Below are 17,721 nucleotides of genomic sequence, written 5' to 3'. Positions count from 1 at the left end.
TGAAGGGTATTGTTGTGAATCTCAATATATTATAATTGTTTTCCTAATCTTTTTGTTTGGGTGAGTGCAATGAATGAATGTAGAATGTAGATTGCCATAAGGAAGATATAATTAATATATTAAAANCCCCCCCCCCCATGAGTTCCCCTCAGAGGCGGCAATCGTAAGGGGGGACGGGAGGCTAGGCCCCCCCCTCGTACGCCCCTGATTTAGCTTTTATTTTTTCCCTTGTAAATCTGCAGAACTTGTGTGAGGAGTGTGAGTGCGGTTTTAACATCATATTTATCCAGTCCGAGCCAGGACAGCTTGCCCGCAGCTACAACAGCTGTCTATTCTTGACAGTTGGACAGCTTGCGCAGCTGGAAAGCTGCCGCCTCTTTCAGTCTAGTGCAGAGTGAGTGAGATTGCCAGTTGAGGAAAACTATCTGACGGGTAGAGGTTAAACCCAACACAACTCAAGTTTTACCTAAAATGTCTCTTGATGTTCTCCTACAAGCTGCAGAATTCCTTGAAAGAAGGGATCGAGGTAAAGGAAAAGTTTCCCTGCGTTTCTGACACATTTTTATCAGTTAAAGTTGATTTCAAATTGTATTTGTAAACCCACTGACAGCGAGCATGTGAATCCAACATGGCCGTTTCTCAGTTTACATTTAATATCAAATCTGACACTTTCCAAAATTGCGGATTTTCAGAAGCTGAGCACGGTTATGCTACTCTATTGCCTGATGCTGAGGATGAATTTCCAAGTCCAAAGCCTGTGAGACAGTCTAAAGTGTCGAAAAAGATGCAGGGAGGGTCCAGGTAGGATTCAAGTTTATACTGCGTCACAACGGATTACGCAGCTTCAAATTAACTGTACGCAGGGGAGGGGTGGGTTCGGGGGGAAGGGTTAAGTTACAGGACGATGCTTTGTTTCGATTGGGAAAGATGAAATCCCAATGAGTTAATCCATTGAGCAATAACATATCCGTGCTGAACAAAATAGTTTAAATTAATATTTTAAATAGAAAGCTTATAGTCAGATGTCTGAAATAAAGAAAAAGTTCTGGAAACGAGAAAGCGAGGAAAGATATCTTGAAAGAAAGCGACTTTTTAATATCTTGTCAGGAAAGCGTGGGGGGGGGGCTATTTATTTATTTATCCTATGACATAGATGAGCCCTAATGACTTTATAATAATAGTTATAGTTTTTATAATATTATAAAGATGTTTTATTAATACTTGATATAAAAACGTGTATAAATGATGAGACTCGGCCCTTGCGCATTTAATCATTTTATATTTAAATAATACGCGAAATGATAGATAAGGTGTAAAACTATTTCTGGACCGAGTGCTGCGACTTTAGTATTCCTAGTAAACGGCATATTTCAGGTTATGAAAGGGGGTGAATTATGGTTTTTTAACACTGACTACCGTGTCACTGGTTTAATCAACGCATATAACAAAGCCTTTGTATTAATTTTGTGTTAATTCAAGTACATTTTGACGGTTTTCAGTAGATATTCATGTAAATACACAAACAGGCTTGTACAGGGTTACCAACAAAGAATGAATAAACTTGAATAAACTTAAAATATTTCAAGGTTAAATTATGTTCTGCCTCGAAAAATAGTTTTCCGATGGTTTATTTAGCAAGGAAAGAATTAAGCTTACTGCCACAGCGAACCATCAATCTATAAAAACAAACCGTAATAGTTCCGCTTAGTCGTCTCGGAAGTCTCATTCTTTTTGGGTAACCCTGTATGTTCTAGACAAACTTGCTCAGGATTTAACATTTTTTTCCAATCCATTTTTTCCCTTTTTTAATTAAAGCATTTACAATGATATTTTTTGCTTGATTTTTTGTTTGTTAAAAGCTTCAAGATACAAGGTCTGTAAACGTTTTAAAGCTGTAAAAGTTATTAAATTTATGATGCAGAATTTATTAACTGACACCGTAGCAACATGTTAAAGGGAGAAATGAGGACATTTTTATGATTTTATATTTATTTATTAAATTATTCAGTTATTTGATAAACAGGATAAAAATTACGCCTCTAAAAATTCATAAAAATGAAATTCCTCTGTCTTGTTTTTATGATAAGTACCGTTCCACATTTTTCTGACCATTTTTAATGTTCATATTGCAATTTTTTTGCAGGTCATCTTTTCGGAATATTTTTGCAATTCAGCTGATTTTGGCACATTCGAACAATGCCTACTAATTTCGTTTTTTAAAGTGAAGTTTATGTTCTTATAAAAATTCTCTTATAAAAATTCTGTAATTTAAACTTTCAAAAAGGAAAATACTAAAAATTTGGTTGGGTACTTAACTTAATTGCAAAAATTACTCATATTGACATCTCGATGAGATTTGTGCTAAAAACTCTGCAAATTCAACCATTTAACTTTTAGCAGTGCAAAGGTAACAAATGGGGGTGATTGCAAATAGGATGAAATGAAAAATTTGCAAATTTTGCTTGGACCGCTCATGATGCTTTTAAGGTCTTCTAAATTACAAGTTTACATCTTTTTCTCCCCCCCCACCCTTCGTCTTCCTGTTCTCAGTTTATTGACCTATTCTAATCTCAGTTTGCGGTTTTTTAACGTAACGCAGATTATTGATATGAAAAGGACTGTAAACCTAAATACGTTCCTTGTTTTACTGTCGTGGACAGAGATAAATTCTTTAAATTTCCTCTTTTGTCTCCATTGTATAAATCCGCAAGTCTCTTAAAAATAATTAAAATTATCAATTTTTAGACAGAAAAACGTGGAAAACTCAGTCATTTTTTCTCAATCAAATGCTAAGTGTGTCTAAATTAAAGTCTAAATTAAGTCTCAAGTGTCCCTTAAAATTTGGGATAAAGTCCCTTTAAATAATTCTTAGTTCGAAATAAAAACAAAGTCAACACATGATCTTGCTTTTAAAGCTAATCTTATGACCTACGTAACATTTTCTTCAGTTGATACATTTTTAATTTTTGAAACCAGTTTTTTTATTTTTGTTGTCATGCTGTAGCAATGTTTTTTTTATTTGCGTTACATAACCATTAAATTGATCTATGTGCTAATGTCAAAATGTGCCTCTAAATAAATCGATTTTTTAAAATTTTGAATCAGAGGCGTGTATATTTTTCCTTTGAAAATCTGTTTGCGCGGAGCGCCAAAAAAATGTCATTCGTTGAATCGGGAAAAATAAATGTTTTTTTCTGGGAAAAATGAAATNGGCTAATTCTTGATAATATATATCTCTGGTTTGAAGTGATAAACAAATGGAAATACTTTTTACATTTCTAGTCCAACATTAATAATTGTTAATTCGGCTAGTTGTTTCAACAACTAGGCTAATTATTCTTTAAAAATTATTAATTAACCTCTAGCATTTAATTGTAACACATACCAGCATATGTTTAGCGACGTAAAGGAATGTTCTGTCTATGTAGCCTATGGGCCGGGGGGAGAGGGGGTGATGTCTGAAAAAATTTTGCAATAAGTTCATAAGACAAAAGGGTTTCAAAGTGTTTGCATTACAAATTCTAAATAATTAAAATTTAAACTAAGCACAATGTTTTGTCGGTGACATAATTATCGGAAATACACAATTTGAAGATCCAGCTTAGTTTAAACCCTAATTAGAAATAATCTCACTTTTTAACCCCCCCCCCCCTTTTAAAGACCTGCTTATCCCTTGATATTCTTAAAACTGTTATCCGCCTAATTTTGTTAGGTTTAATACCAATTTATTTTTTGTTATTTTGAGGCTAACCCAGTGCATGGAAAACTGACTGAACTAATATAAAAGAACAGGTTTTCACCGGGCTGTTTCTTTTTCCTTAACACAAATCGACTAAGAATATATTTGATCTATATTTTTTAACTCTTCTTTTTCTGTTGCCTACCCCTCTCCCCTCATCCTCTTGCATAATCCACCCCTCCCCTCCCCGGCCTGCCTGTTTTAAACACCCTTTACCAGGCCTAGTCCTACGCCTGGCACACTGCCTGGCAACTATAAAATTGACCTTTAGTTGCATCCCAGCGTATCCAGGCCATACAGATAGATTTATACATAGATAGACAGACAGACAGACACCCAGACAGACAGACAGATTTTACAATGTTTGCTTTTAATTCATGTTAAACCATTAAATAAGCAAACAAACAAACAAACAAACAAACAAACAAACAAACAAACCTAGAGAAAGATTGCTAATTCTTCTAATTTAAAATGTTTTTTCCATTCTTCATTCTACAAAATTTCTCTTAATTCCCTCTCATAGTTTTTATTAGTCTTGTCTCTGTCTTCTGATCTCAATTTTTCCCCTGACCCTCTTCCTGCAACCAAAAACTGTAAAAAATAGTCCTCATTTTTTAACAAATTTTAGCTCTTTGTTTCAATATAGATAAAGTAAAGCTGAGATCGGTATTTTTTTTTAGAAAAGTTAACTTAATATTTAAGCAATCTACTAAAAGAAGTATTTTTTGAAAGTTAAAAATAAGAAACAATAGATATTCGTTGTTTAATCATCGGAATTTTGGATTCAGAGTTAGAATGAAAATGTCCAATTTTTACATTTTTTTCCAAAGCATCAAAAATAATTTCTAATTGTGTAATTTTGAAAATATAACCCTGTAAAAATAAAAAATGTCAAGGCGTATTATCATGCTTATAAATTAAACATCTTTTTCCTGCTTCAACGAGAAAGGATTTCCTCAGAGTACATATATGGATCCATGTTTTGGTCAGCTTGACTCGGATCAGCTCATAGAAGAATGTAAAATTTTAGACAAACTTGGAATTCCAAGAAAATTTGATGGATTGGACATTTTTCAATTATTTTTCCCTTGTTACTGGATTTATTTACACATGTGTAGAATAGATGTTTACGTTTATATAATATATATATAATATATATTGAACACAATGGAGGACATACATTTCAGAAAGCATGAACAAACTTTAGATAATATTTGTCCTTCTCTGAATATTTATGAACACCCTCCTCCTTTCAGTGAATATTTATGAACATACCTTTCTCCTTATCTGAATATTTATGAACATCTCCCCACTTGAAGTGGAAATTTATAAATATAATCAAAATATATATAATTTTGAACACTTGTTATCTTTTGAATTATGAATTTATGAACATTATCTACTAGCATTCAGGAACACCCCTTCCTCCTGAAGTCAGTCCTCCCCCCCCCCTGAATTTAATATATTTGGTCACCCCTGAGCTCGGTCAGATTTATGGTTAATGCTAAAGGGAAAGGAAAAGATTTATTTCATGTTTTGCTTTGAACATATTTAGAGATGAAGAAATAACAAATTTTTCCGTTTTATCCCAGGGGCTCAATTCATTTTTCATGCAAGACATTTTTTTGCGTTAAATTCTATATTTTTTTTACAAGAATTCAGGTTAAATAATTTTCAAAAGATTGTTACGGAAAACCTCTCCCCCCCCCAATCCAAATAAATTTTTTAAGGTTTTAAAATTTATTTTTTATAATTTTTGTAAAATAAAATGGTACGAGGCTTAGTTAATAATTTCAAGTATTCATATTTTTTTCTAAATTCTCCAACTGCACGTCCGCAGTTTCTCTGATCTCATCAAAACTTTAATGCATAGATTTAGGATTGAAAATATTTCCACTAAATGATTTATGTTTTAATTACAGTAATTTATGAAATAGGACTATTACTTCAAACTATTATAAATAATTTATGAGATTGATCCCTTCATTTTCAGTTTATCATTAAGTTTGAGCTAGTTTTTAGTGTTCATAATAGTAATAAATAAAAGAAAGAGGGATAAAATAAGAAATTACAAACACGAATTTTCTTCCAATTTATGATAAAAAATATTCATATTTCTTTTTCAATACACACTAATATGACTTTTTCCTAATTCAAAACACTATTAAAAATTTTATTTTTGAGGTCCTAAGATTTTTTCTTTATAAGATAGACACCAAGTTTTCCGAAATATATAAATGTACTTTTGTTGAACGAGTTTATTTCTTTTTAACAAGGTGCTTTTCTGTCTGGACAGTTGCTAGTTTCGCACACCTATAAATATTTTGAAGGGGTATATATTTATATTTATGTCTTGTTTAGTTAGAAACAGAAATTGAGAAAAGCAAAAGTTTACTGACAAAATTACCAGTAATTTATCCAACATCTCTCCCTTTAAACCTAATTTAATTTGACATTTCACGATTTTTCTCTCTCACAAAGTTTCGATTTAACAAACTGCTAAATTTGAAAAAAAAATACAGATACACCCTGTCAAAATATTTTTAATTCAATATTTAAATATTCATTTTCTAAAAACTTGAAAATATATCGGCAGCCCACTCTTTTCTATCCGACCAGAACTAGTTCTTTAAGAAATTAACTCTTTCTTATGGAGTGGGCAAAAAATATTTCAGACTGCTAGACAGATAGACGAACTGTCACACATACAGATAGATAGTCAGATAGACTGAATTGTCACATATACTAACAGATGATATAAACAGACGAATTGTCACATAGACAGATATGCTGACAAACAGCCTGGCAGACACATATGTTTATAGATAGATAGAAAAAAAATAAACAGACTGACAGACGGACAGGTAATGAATTAAATCGAACTTCTGAGATTTCTTTGTGAAAAGTAGTACACAGTATTAAAACTGATAGATAATTGTTTTTATACTAGATCATATTTCTATCAACTTTATCAAATAAAGTATATATATAGGCCTTGGTGTATTATAAACTTACAGCCCCCCCCCCCCCCCCTCCTGTTACAGGCTGTGCAAAGTTTTTCTAGTAATTCCTTCCAGAACAATGATAAATCCTCAAAATTATTATTATCAAGCCCCCTACAATACAATTTGCTTTGTTTGACAGAGTACAGTGCTTTAACAAGTGCATTTATAATTTCCCACTGCATATAATTTAGGGGTTAAAATTCCCCCCCCCCCCATCTTAATTTTAAACTAGTCTTTGGTATAAGTTTAACAATAGGTGATTCCAGTGCTTAGGATCCATTTAATTTTGATGCGGATCTGGATCCAGGTCATTTCTAAAAGATTTACTGAATCTTTTTAACAAAAAATAATTTTCAATTTTTTTAAAGATTTTTTTCGAATATTTTTATCCTAAAACTTGATGAACCATCCAGAAATGAGGAAATTTTTATAATCTCTCTTTTTTCAGAAGTTTAGATTTTGATTTTAGGAGTAAAAAAGGTCTTTTTTGCAGTTTTTGGTTGATATTTTACCCCTTGGATCCGAATCCGTGGATCCGCATATTTGTGGATCCGGATCCAGGAAGCCAAAATCTTGCGGATCTGGATCCTAAGCACTGGGTTATTCATATCCATGGAAAAAAGTGCTTTTTTATTTTAAAAAAATCCCTATTACCTTTGTTACACGTATGCAGAACTGGAAGAAAAAAAAAGATTTTGACATTTTTGTGGTTTCAGAAACTTTGTTGATAAATCAAACATTAGTCTGTCTGTCTATTGTCTGGCTTTCTATCTATCTATCTGTCTATCATCTATATATCCAAGGATGTTATGCAAGGAAAGTTAATTGCGGTTGCGTACACTCTGAGTACATATTGAAACCAGTTCTCTCTGGGCGGAATTTGTAAACAATAATAGATGTATCATTTTTCATTTAGTATCCGAGGGGGTTAAAAGCATTAAATTTTGATAATTCACATAATATTTTCCTATAACCAGAATATTTCATTAATTTTTTATGTGAAATATGGATCCCATGTCAGGCTTCAACATCCGTCTTGTGTTTACATTACCGCCCAGAAACAGTACAGTGCAGTACAAAAGATGCGTACACCTCTGAAATAACTTTCCTTGCATTACATCCTTGTATATATCTATCTATCAATCCCCCTATCTGACATTTTTGCAACTCACTGTGCAAAATCAATATCTTGGGACCATGAACAAATTTCTTAGACTTTCATAGATTTGTCTTTCCTCGATGTTCTAGATCTAATAATTTATCTGAATATTATTCAAGTAAATATTAAAATGTTTATGCATCTTTTTTCTTTTTCTCATCATATTTTAAGCTTCCCATTCCTATAAAAGTTTTATGTGATTTTTTTCCATTATCATTTACAATGTTCTGTTAAATTATCATTCAAATCAGTTTTGATATTTTAGACAAGTTTGTAATGATACTTGGTGTCATTTTTTTAAATCATCATTTACGTCCTACATATAACTTGTCCTCCATAGTACGTGTCAGGTGGAGAAAAATCTTTAAATTTTCATATTGAATCCACTTGTTCCATAAACTAGACCCTTTCCTATGAACAATTTGAACTTTTAAGTGTTGCTATGCAACTTTACATTTATGATCGTGGTCTTTTTTCTCAACCTCAATCTAGACCAACTCACATGATGCGAATCCCCCTGTATCTGTTTATCTTTCTATCAACTGTACGTGTGCAGTATTGGATGGGATAAACAGATATATGACCTAGATCAGGATATTACTGAGAATTCTATACTATAGGAGTGTATACCTACTAGATCTATACTACAGGAGTGTATACCTATTAGATATATACTATAGGAAGTGTATACCTACTAGATGTTTACTAGAGGAGTATATACCTACTAGGTGTATACTAGAGGAGTATATACCTACTAGATGTATACTAGAGGAGTATATACCTACTAGATGTATACTAGAGGAGTATATACCTACTAGATGTATATTAGAGAAGTATATACCTACTAGATGTATACTAGAGGAGTATATACCTACTAGATGTATATTAGAGAAGTATATACCTACTAGATGTATACTAGAGGAGTATATACCTACTAGATGTTTACTAGAGGAGTATATACCTACTAGATGTTTACTAGAGGAGTATATGCCTACTAGATGTTTACTAGAGGAGTTATACCCTACTAGATGTATACTAGAGGAGTATATACCTACTAGATGTATACTAGAGGAGTATATACCTACTAGATGTATACTAGAGGAGTGTATACCTACTAGATGTTTACTAGAGGAGTATATACCTGCATAGATATTATAGGAGTATATACCTACTAGATGTATATTAGAGAAGTATATACCTACTAGATATACTAGAGGAGTATATACCTACTAGATGTATACTAGAGGAGTGTATACCTACTAGATGTTTACTAGAGGAGTATATACCTGCATAGATATTATACTAGAGGAGTATATACCTACTAGATGTATACTAGAGGAGTATATTCCTACTAGATGTTTACTAGAGGACTATATATCTACTAGATGCATACTAGAGTAGTAAATATTTACAACTTAAGGTATATCGGTTTAACCCTACGGACATGGAACTACAAATACAAAGTCTTCCATTAGAGTACACTCAATGAATTTCCTCTTTTCTTATCTTTATAGCTTATCATACACCTTTTAACCTCCCCCTCCCCCCGCACACACACACTAATAACATTTCGTGTGTGCACCTTCTCTCCCCTTAGTGTGTTGCCCCCTCGACCCCTCCAAATTTTTGGTCATATTATCTAATATTCTCCTTTATTTTTGTGCATTCCCTGCTACTGCTACTCCGACAAAAGCCTGGATAATTAAATAGTTTTTTTTTGTAGTCAGCTGAAACAAATCATTTTAACACATAGAGCGTTTTAGAAAACTAAGAATTGCAGTATATATTGCATGTCTCTTTTTTTCCCTCTCCACGTTAGTTCAGTGAACGAAAAGTACACCCTTCAGAAACATGGAATGATTAATAATTCCTACTAACGCTGAACTCCCCTCCCCCCTCCCTGGACGATTATTCAACTCATAACCCCCTCCCTCTCTACCCTGCCCCTATCTCTCCCCAAACCCCGACCAGCTTCAGCACACTCTAATTGCCTAGCCAGCCAGGCGCCTCCCAGCTGTTTTACCGCTGCTTGACAGCTGCATTTTGACAGTTCGCTCAGCTGTTTTTTTTTCTTAAAGTTTTAGTGGATTTTTTTTTAGCTAATTTAATCTTTTAAAATGCTGATCTTTACAGACTGATGGTTGTAAGCGAATAAATTTAACATTCAGCGGAACTTCTGAATTGTATAAATTTGACAGCAAGCTGCTGTTGGTGTGAAGCATGAAAAGCGCGTGTTCTTGTCAGCTGTCGTTTCCTAGACAGCTGATCGGTGGCTGGGCGCAGCTGGGAGAGAGAGAGCTATAATCGATTTCTCGCTCTTTCTTTCTTCCACTTTGGGTATATCTTGGGCATTAACTTAAATAAAAAGAGAAGGAGAATTGAAACAATTTTTCCATAGAGAGATTCCTTTTTTCGTTAATTATAAAGATTTACAATTTTTTGAGACAACAAAAATTTTTTTGTTGCCAATTTATCTAATACACATATAAAGACCATAACAGAACTAATATTGGGATCGGCATTAATTGAAGAGTTTCAAGTCGTCTTTACAGTCTTATTCTTTGTTGGTAACCCTGTACAATATGCAGTCAATGAATGTTTCTATTTTCCAGCCAGGGGTGTATGTTTTCTCGAAAAATTGGGAAATTAAATGATTTTTAGGGAAAATTTAAGTAAGTGTGGGGGTTTAAAATTGTTAAAATGTATGGGGAAAAACTTTCGAACATATAGGATGTTGTTTTGAACAATTGGCCGGGATATTTACCCTGCATTGAGCAGCACTCATTATTTACCAATATATTTACCGATTGTCAACAAACATAAGATAGATGAAAGGACATAAAGATAACTGAACATAAATAACATGATTAAATTCAGATCAAGTTTGTATAAACATAAACATGAATATATTCAGAAATTGACCAAAGTATAATGGTTATTCAATGTCAGGGTTGTTAACAGCAATGCGATAAAACTGGTGTTCAGAAAAAGTTCCTCTCTCAAGGGGGTTTATGCCCCTAGCCCTAGACCAATTCCTCTCTCAAGGCGGTTAATGCCCCTAACCCTAGACCAATTCCTCTCTCAAGGGGGTTTAAGCCCCTAACCCTAGACCAATTCCTCTCTCAAGGGGGTTTATGCCCCTAACCTTAGACCAATTCCTCTCTCAAGGGGGTTTAAGCCCCTAACCCTAGACCAATTCCTCTCTCAAGGGGGTTTATGCCCCTAACCCTAGACCAATTCCTCTCTCAAGGGGGTTTATGCTCCTATACCTAGACCAATTCTCGTATCCGCGTTGAATAATCGAAACAAATGTATAACATTAAGTTAATTGTGATAGAGAACTATTATAAAAGAAAATTAAAATAATACTTTAAGGTCGAGCCATAACGAGCTGGAAAAGAATCGGAGAGCTCACCTTCGAAATTGTCTGGAAGGTCTCAAGGTGAAGTTTTGGGAACATTCCCATTTTTTAAATTAAAATATAAATAACATGATCTCGTTTTCTTTTGTACAGTATTCTTACAAAATGAATACTTTTTAGTTTGCAATTTTAAAGTGACCTTCTTTATTTTTATTATAAACTAGCTGAAGGGTCCGGCGTTGCCCGTGAAAAAAATGTGAAAACTTTTGAAAAAAAATATTTTGCAATTTATACAATACTATTTGTTTAAAAACTCGTATAATAACTTTTTTATCAACATGCATTCAATTCAATCTTCTTAATATAAATGAAGCAAAAATTTAAGAAAAACATTCATATTGATATTTTCAAAACGTGGTCTGACAATTTTGTGCTTTGAGAACAACCGGACATAATAATATATTTTTTCAGATTTGATTTTTTTACTAAAAATCTAAAAATACATTAAAATACTAAAAATCTAAAAATATGTTAATACTTACATTAAAGATGGTCATTTCTAAAAAAGCTTTTTATTCGTGCAAGCTTATTTTCAACACTGTCATCGGATATTATCAAATATGGAAGACGATATTTAATGCGGTCTGTCAATCGGCATTTTTATTGTTTATTTGGATAAAGAAAATATATAGTTATTTTAATCAGGATTTGGTTCCCTTGGGCACTGACAGCTCGAGACATACAACACTGGGTCTACTAAACAAAGCCAAACATTTTATACGGGTAAATTCCCCCACCCTTCCACACCGAAAAAGAAACAATCAAAGGGAATGTAAAGGAAAAATGAAAGGGGATATAGGCTGAAACCCAAGCATTTTAGGAGTAGATCGAAACCCATGAGAGTTCTATCTGATGTTCCTGTCTCGTGAAATTGATATAAAACTGTGTCAAATGTATTCGAAAACTTAAATATATAATATTTTGTATTAAAATAGTACGTTTAAGCGGATCATATTCAGCAAATACACAACCAGTATACTGGTCACGTGATACAGACGTAGTCATGTGATAATAATGAAAAATTATTAAATTTAAATAATAATAGGAGCAAACCTACTTCTCTGTCTACTCTGGGATATCGATGTTTTTCAGATTGGTTGTGTATTTGCTGAAAATGATCCGTCAAATCTACTATTTTTAGACAACTTTTATATATATATGTAGATTTTCGTATAAAGTTGACACCGTTTTATATCAATGACAGAAATATCTTATGGGTCTCGATCAACTCATAAAATGCTTAGGTACGCCCTTTAATTTTTCCTTTACAGTCCCTTTAAGCTAATTTATTAGAAGAAAAAATACGCGTGAGAAGAGAGCATAAGAGATAGGAAGAGTTTAAAATTGATTAAAAAGAATATGGAATATAAAGTTTAAAAATTATTAAAAATTACACAAAGTAATTCTGATAATATTCCCAATTTTAAAAATTTTCCATTGATAATTTTCAATTAAAATTTGAATAGAAATAGTTCATCGTAGAAAATGTTAAATATTTCGCATGCCTGGGCATTGGGGAACATGGAATATGGGGAATATGAAACATGTCAATTTTTTCTTAGTTTTAGAGTTTTCTGTTCACAAAATAAACCAAATCTGATGAACTTATTAGTGTTAAAGAATATTTTTTTTAATTGAAAAACTGATTTGTTTTTTGAAAGACCTGAAAGCAAATGGGTTCCAATCCAGCGTATAAATTTTTTGTTAGATTTTTCTTTAACACAAGTGAATTTCCAAAATTTTTCTCACCATTTTAGCCAATTTGCCAAAACATTTCCAAATAGTCTATTGAGCTCAGATAAAAATATAACCAAAATTATAAAAAACATTAAAATATATATAATTTAAAGAGAACTTTCTTTTAGAACCTGGAGGACCGGGACCGGAAAAGTGTAGCACAAAAAGAAAATCTTTTCCGAGAGCAAAGGTATTTTTTTAATGTGAAACAAGAGGTCAGACCTTTTATCTTGTTAAACTCGAGATCAAGCTCAAAAGTTAAGACCTCGGGCATTTATTTGAGGTTCTTCCGAGTCCATGGTATATGAAGTGAGCACACTTTTTCCGAACCTCGAAATTTTATATTCCAAACTTAGAACGCAACTGTCCAAATCCGACATAGTTAATATGCCCCAGATACAGGCATTTCAACCAATACAGGCAACGTTGAAAATGAAAAAAATTGGCTACAGGGATTTCTTATTTAAAAATTATAACTAACTATTATTTACATTGAATCAATAGCCTAAAAATGTTTCAAAAATCTCATATTCAAACCAAGTACTAGAAAGTTTTTTTATTAAATATTATTTGGTAAAATCGGACCTTATTTGAAACTAATTTCCAGGTATTTACGGAGACGCTTAGAGCTGTTGTCCTCCCAGGTCGACGCTATCCATAAACGTCGATCCATATCCGAGTCTTCTACTTCTACAGTGTCATCTATACAGTCATCCACTTCAGAGTCAGGTATGGTCAACCTGACTAATTCATGATCATCCGGACTAATTTTCCATCTATACATGACAATGACATGTCTTATAAAATCTTAATTATTTATTATAAACTTTTATTTTGATAAAGATTATTTCTTATCTTATTTATCTTTGCTTTCGATCTTATTTATTTATAGAGACAATTATTTATTATCTTATTTATTCATATATCCTTTGCTTTTGATCTTATTTATTCATAGTGACAATTATTTATTATCTTATTTATTCATATATCCTTTGCTTTTGATCTTATTTATTTATATTGACAAATATTTATTATCTTATTTATTCATGGTCCTTTGCTTTTTACCTTATTTAATTATAGTAACAATTACTTACTATCTTATTTATCCATTCAGATGTTATATTTATTTATTTCTTCAGACGACCACGAGGTTGATGTGCTGGGCTACGGTGGTGTGAGTGACGACGACATATCCAGTGTGCGTAGCACCGGAAGTGATGGTGGTATGAGCGTTAACACGTGGAATCAGCTGACTATTGTGGATACCAATGTTTAAGGTATTAAAAGAATGTTCTTTCAAATACCCTTATTGAAATATTTAGCTTAATTAAGAACTTTTTCAAGAGCAAAATATTTTTTTTAATGAACGATTTTTTTTCAAAATGGGCCCTTGGTTATTTTTTCAACCTTTGTATATACATAATTCTTATTTAGTTCAATAACAGATTTGTCTTTTTTATTCAAACCAGAGCCGGCGATTTAAAAAATTCAAGAAAATACGACTCAGGTCTAAGCTGTTGTTGAGCCTTATTTACGGCTCGGGCTTTCAGATTTAAGTTGCATCTTATTTTCAATAGTTTAGTTCATAAAACCGGTTTAATGTTGTATTTGGCGGATTTTCATGGTTGGAATTGGCGCATTCCGGGTTTTGATGATAATAAGACCCAACATTGAGCCTTATTCTCCTCTAAAACCAACCAAGGTCGGTTTTATTTTCATTGGGCCTAACTCCTTAAGTCGAGCCTAAGATCTCGCAGCTGTCAATCACGTGACACAAGCTGTCGTCAGAGTTGGGTCTAAGATTGGGTCTTAAAGCTGCGTTTAAGGAATTAAGACTCGAGCCGAAGCTTTTAAATCGCGGGCTCAGAACAAAGAAATTTAAAAATCTGGAAGTTTTTGCATAATTGTTGTGAAAATATCATTTTTATTGCAATCGAGTGGATATGCATTTATTTTAATGGCAAACCTGGTTTGAATTTGTACTTTGATAACCTGTAAGCTAGGCTGTTGAATGCTGTGTATTACATCAATAAAATTCATGGGCATGAATTTACCAGAAATATGTTGTGGCAAAAAAACAGAGAACTGATTTTTTTTTTCTCTAAGAACAACTATTTTTATTCCGACCAATGTAATAAAGAGGCTTTGCTCCTATTTTACTTTCATAACGTAGAAAAATTGAATTTAAACATGCAACATATTTTTCATTTTTTTACAATTTTTATTTTCAGATGACTTGTTAGCTTGTGAAGAGAAAATTACAATGAATTCGGTATAATTGACATGGAAACGAAACGTCCCAGTCCCTTACAACTTAATCCATTGAAACAAGGAAGAAAAAGTTTGCCTGGATTAGCGAGAGAAAAGTGTTAAATGAACTAAACCAATGAATTAAGAGTAACTGATAAATGTGAACTGAGAACAAGTGAAGTATATATGTTAACAAAATTGTCAAAAATACCAAAATGCAATCGGATTTAAATCCAAGAAAAAATCTTCATGAATTCCAACAATTTTTAAATTATGACTTAAGCAGCTAGTATTGTCATTTCCTTTCTACATAGATTTTATTGAACTAGATTAATTCAGTTTTAACCAGTAATAACTAGATATATCCAGAATAGATCTAGATTAAGCAAGATATTTCAGGAACTAACTGTAAAAATCCAGATTCAGTTATACATAACTAGATATATTTAGAAGTTATCTAGAATTCAAGTTACTGGATTTATCTTTTTTTCTAGATTTATCTTTTTTAAACTCTACAGTTCGACCAGATTATAATGCCGCAATTATAAACTCCCACGAGGATGGATTTGATAACTCGTGTCAAATCCCTGAAAATGAAAATCTAGAATGCGTGTAAATGACTGAAAGTGTTGATGAAACTAGTATTTCTCCCACAGATGATCCCGGCGTAGCTTTCACTCAGTTTTTTATTTTAATTTTTAATTCGTACTTATTGTTTCTTTTATGTGTAAAAACCAGTGTTTTAAACTTAGTCATCCTAATTTAAAATTTATTTAGAGCGCAATTGTCAAAAGTAACATTAAAATTGTATAAAAGCCTGAAAATTAATTGTAATTATCTCATAGAGATTGAAAATATTAATATTATTGTCTTTAAACAATTATTACTGATTTTTCACGAGTTTATTTATTAGTTTTTCCACCCCTAGCAACAATCCAAACCAGTCTTATCAACGCATAATAGTAGATTTATATTGACACTTTACGCCCCCCCCCCCTTCAACCCCATTTTAAACTTCACACCACTCATTTTTTTTGAACCCAATTCAACATTCAATAAAGCTCAAACTTTTATTGGAAAATCTTAAATAAGATTGTAAACAATTCAAATATTGATTCTAGCAGAACAACACTGTTTAAATATTACCAAACTAATCTCTTTGGTCTAGTTTTTCGTTCAAAACTTGACAAAGTATTCATTTCCAGGAATACTCTCTCAAGTTTAAATTTCGCGGCTTTTGTTGCAGCAGTGCATGTGTGGCCCAACCGCCATTTTGTTTCACCCAGAAATGTCTTTCAAAACTTCAACCATCCTTTGACTTGTGATTAGGAAAATATGCGAAAATTATTGAACTTTAAAAATTCATTAATTTTTTTTTCTTCGTCGAGGATGGTCCCTAGGACCAAAGAAAGCCTGAAAAAAGCTAAAAAAAATCTGAATTTGTTTGTTATTATTTACTGGCTGTGAATACGAGGACTCCTTCTATTTACCTTATGACTGATATTTCAAAATTGTATTATTTTAAATTGTTTAAAGATTGGTTTTAAGTTTTTCCTTCTGGATGGATGGCCCTTTGGTCCTAGACTGACTGAAACAGGTGAATGGCCCTTCCTTTTCCGGAGCGGCCTTTCACCCAACTGTGATCAACTGTGCAAGTATCAGATTTTTCCATCCCCCCTCCCCAGTTCTAACAAAATGAAAACCAAAAATATCTTCTCATATGAAAAATCTGATCAAAAGCCGCGTAATTATAATTTAGATTATTTGTCTTTCTCGTGTGGATACGAATGGCTAATGGCGTGTAAATGTTTATTTATATATATATATTTATATACACGGACACCTGTATATATATATAAATTTTTATATTTATATATACACACCTGTATATACATACATATATTTTGTTTATGTATATCTATATATATACATATTCTGTATGTAAACTCAAACCTTAAAATCTTAATAAATTATACAAACTAGGAAATTTACGAAATAAGAGAAATAAGGGAATTTTATTTTTGAATACTGTGACTTAAGGTCGAAACTTTTGAATGTGATAGCCATCAAGATTATTTTAAGACCAGGCAATTTTATTGAAGGCTAATTTTTGAAATTTCGATAATTAATGAATCTTCCTGAGGTCAGGTAATCACACAAAATTTTGGCCGAATCGGTTCTGCGGTTGAGACGTTTATTGGATACAAACTAACATAAGTAAATATACAGATGTATTCAACTACAGCTCAGACGCCTGGGACTCACCTCACAAACTGACTATTTTTTAGCACTAAATAGGTTATTTTAGAAAAGCAATGCACTTCTGAGAAGGTATTAATATTTTTTTCGTCAGAACTTGCAACCTCCAAATCACTGAGGATGAGCTACATGCATGTAGTGTAGAGCTAAG

At 32.4% G+C, this 17,721-nt stretch overlaps 1 protein-coding gene across 3 annotated transcripts; it reads left to right on the top strand.

The window, feature by feature from the left end:
• The first annotated feature begins 389 nt into the window (after nt 1-389).
• LOC111703246 (max-interacting protein 1) lies at nt 390-16,037 on the top strand. 3 transcript variants are annotated; one of them, XR_002765584.1, is made up of 9 exons: nt 390-526; nt 693-801; nt 11,279-11,345; nt 11,970-12,047; nt 13,190-13,251; nt 13,669-13,790; nt 14,201-14,338; nt 15,293-15,659; nt 15,830-16,037. XR_002765584.1 is itself a non-coding variant. In XM_023475134.1 (8 exons), exons 1-7 carry the CDS (start codon nt 472-474, stop codon nt 14,335-14,337), a joined length of 630 nt encoding a protein of 209 aa, XP_023330902.1. In that variant the 5' UTR covers nt 390-471; the 3' UTR covers nt 14,338; nt 15,293-16,037. The 3 variants fall into 3 exon arrangements, 1 of the variants encoding a protein (XP_023330902.1); XR_002765583.1 differs by having other exon boundaries at nt 15,806-16,037; XM_023475134.1 differs by having other exon boundaries at nt 15,293-16,037.
• Nucleotides 16,038-17,721: the final 1,684 nt, after the last annotated feature.

This window comes from Eurytemora carolleeae, unplaced genomic scaffold, assembly GCF_000591075.1.
Source record: "Eurytemora carolleeae unplaced genomic scaffold, Eaff_2.0 scaffold150, whole genome shotgun sequence".
Lineage (NCBI taxonomy): Eukaryota > Metazoa > Arthropoda > Copepoda > Calanoida > Temoridae > Eurytemora > Eurytemora carolleeae.
The sequence above is the reverse complement of the archived record's forward strand: the minus strand, read 5'-3'. Positions and strand labels throughout refer to the sequence as shown.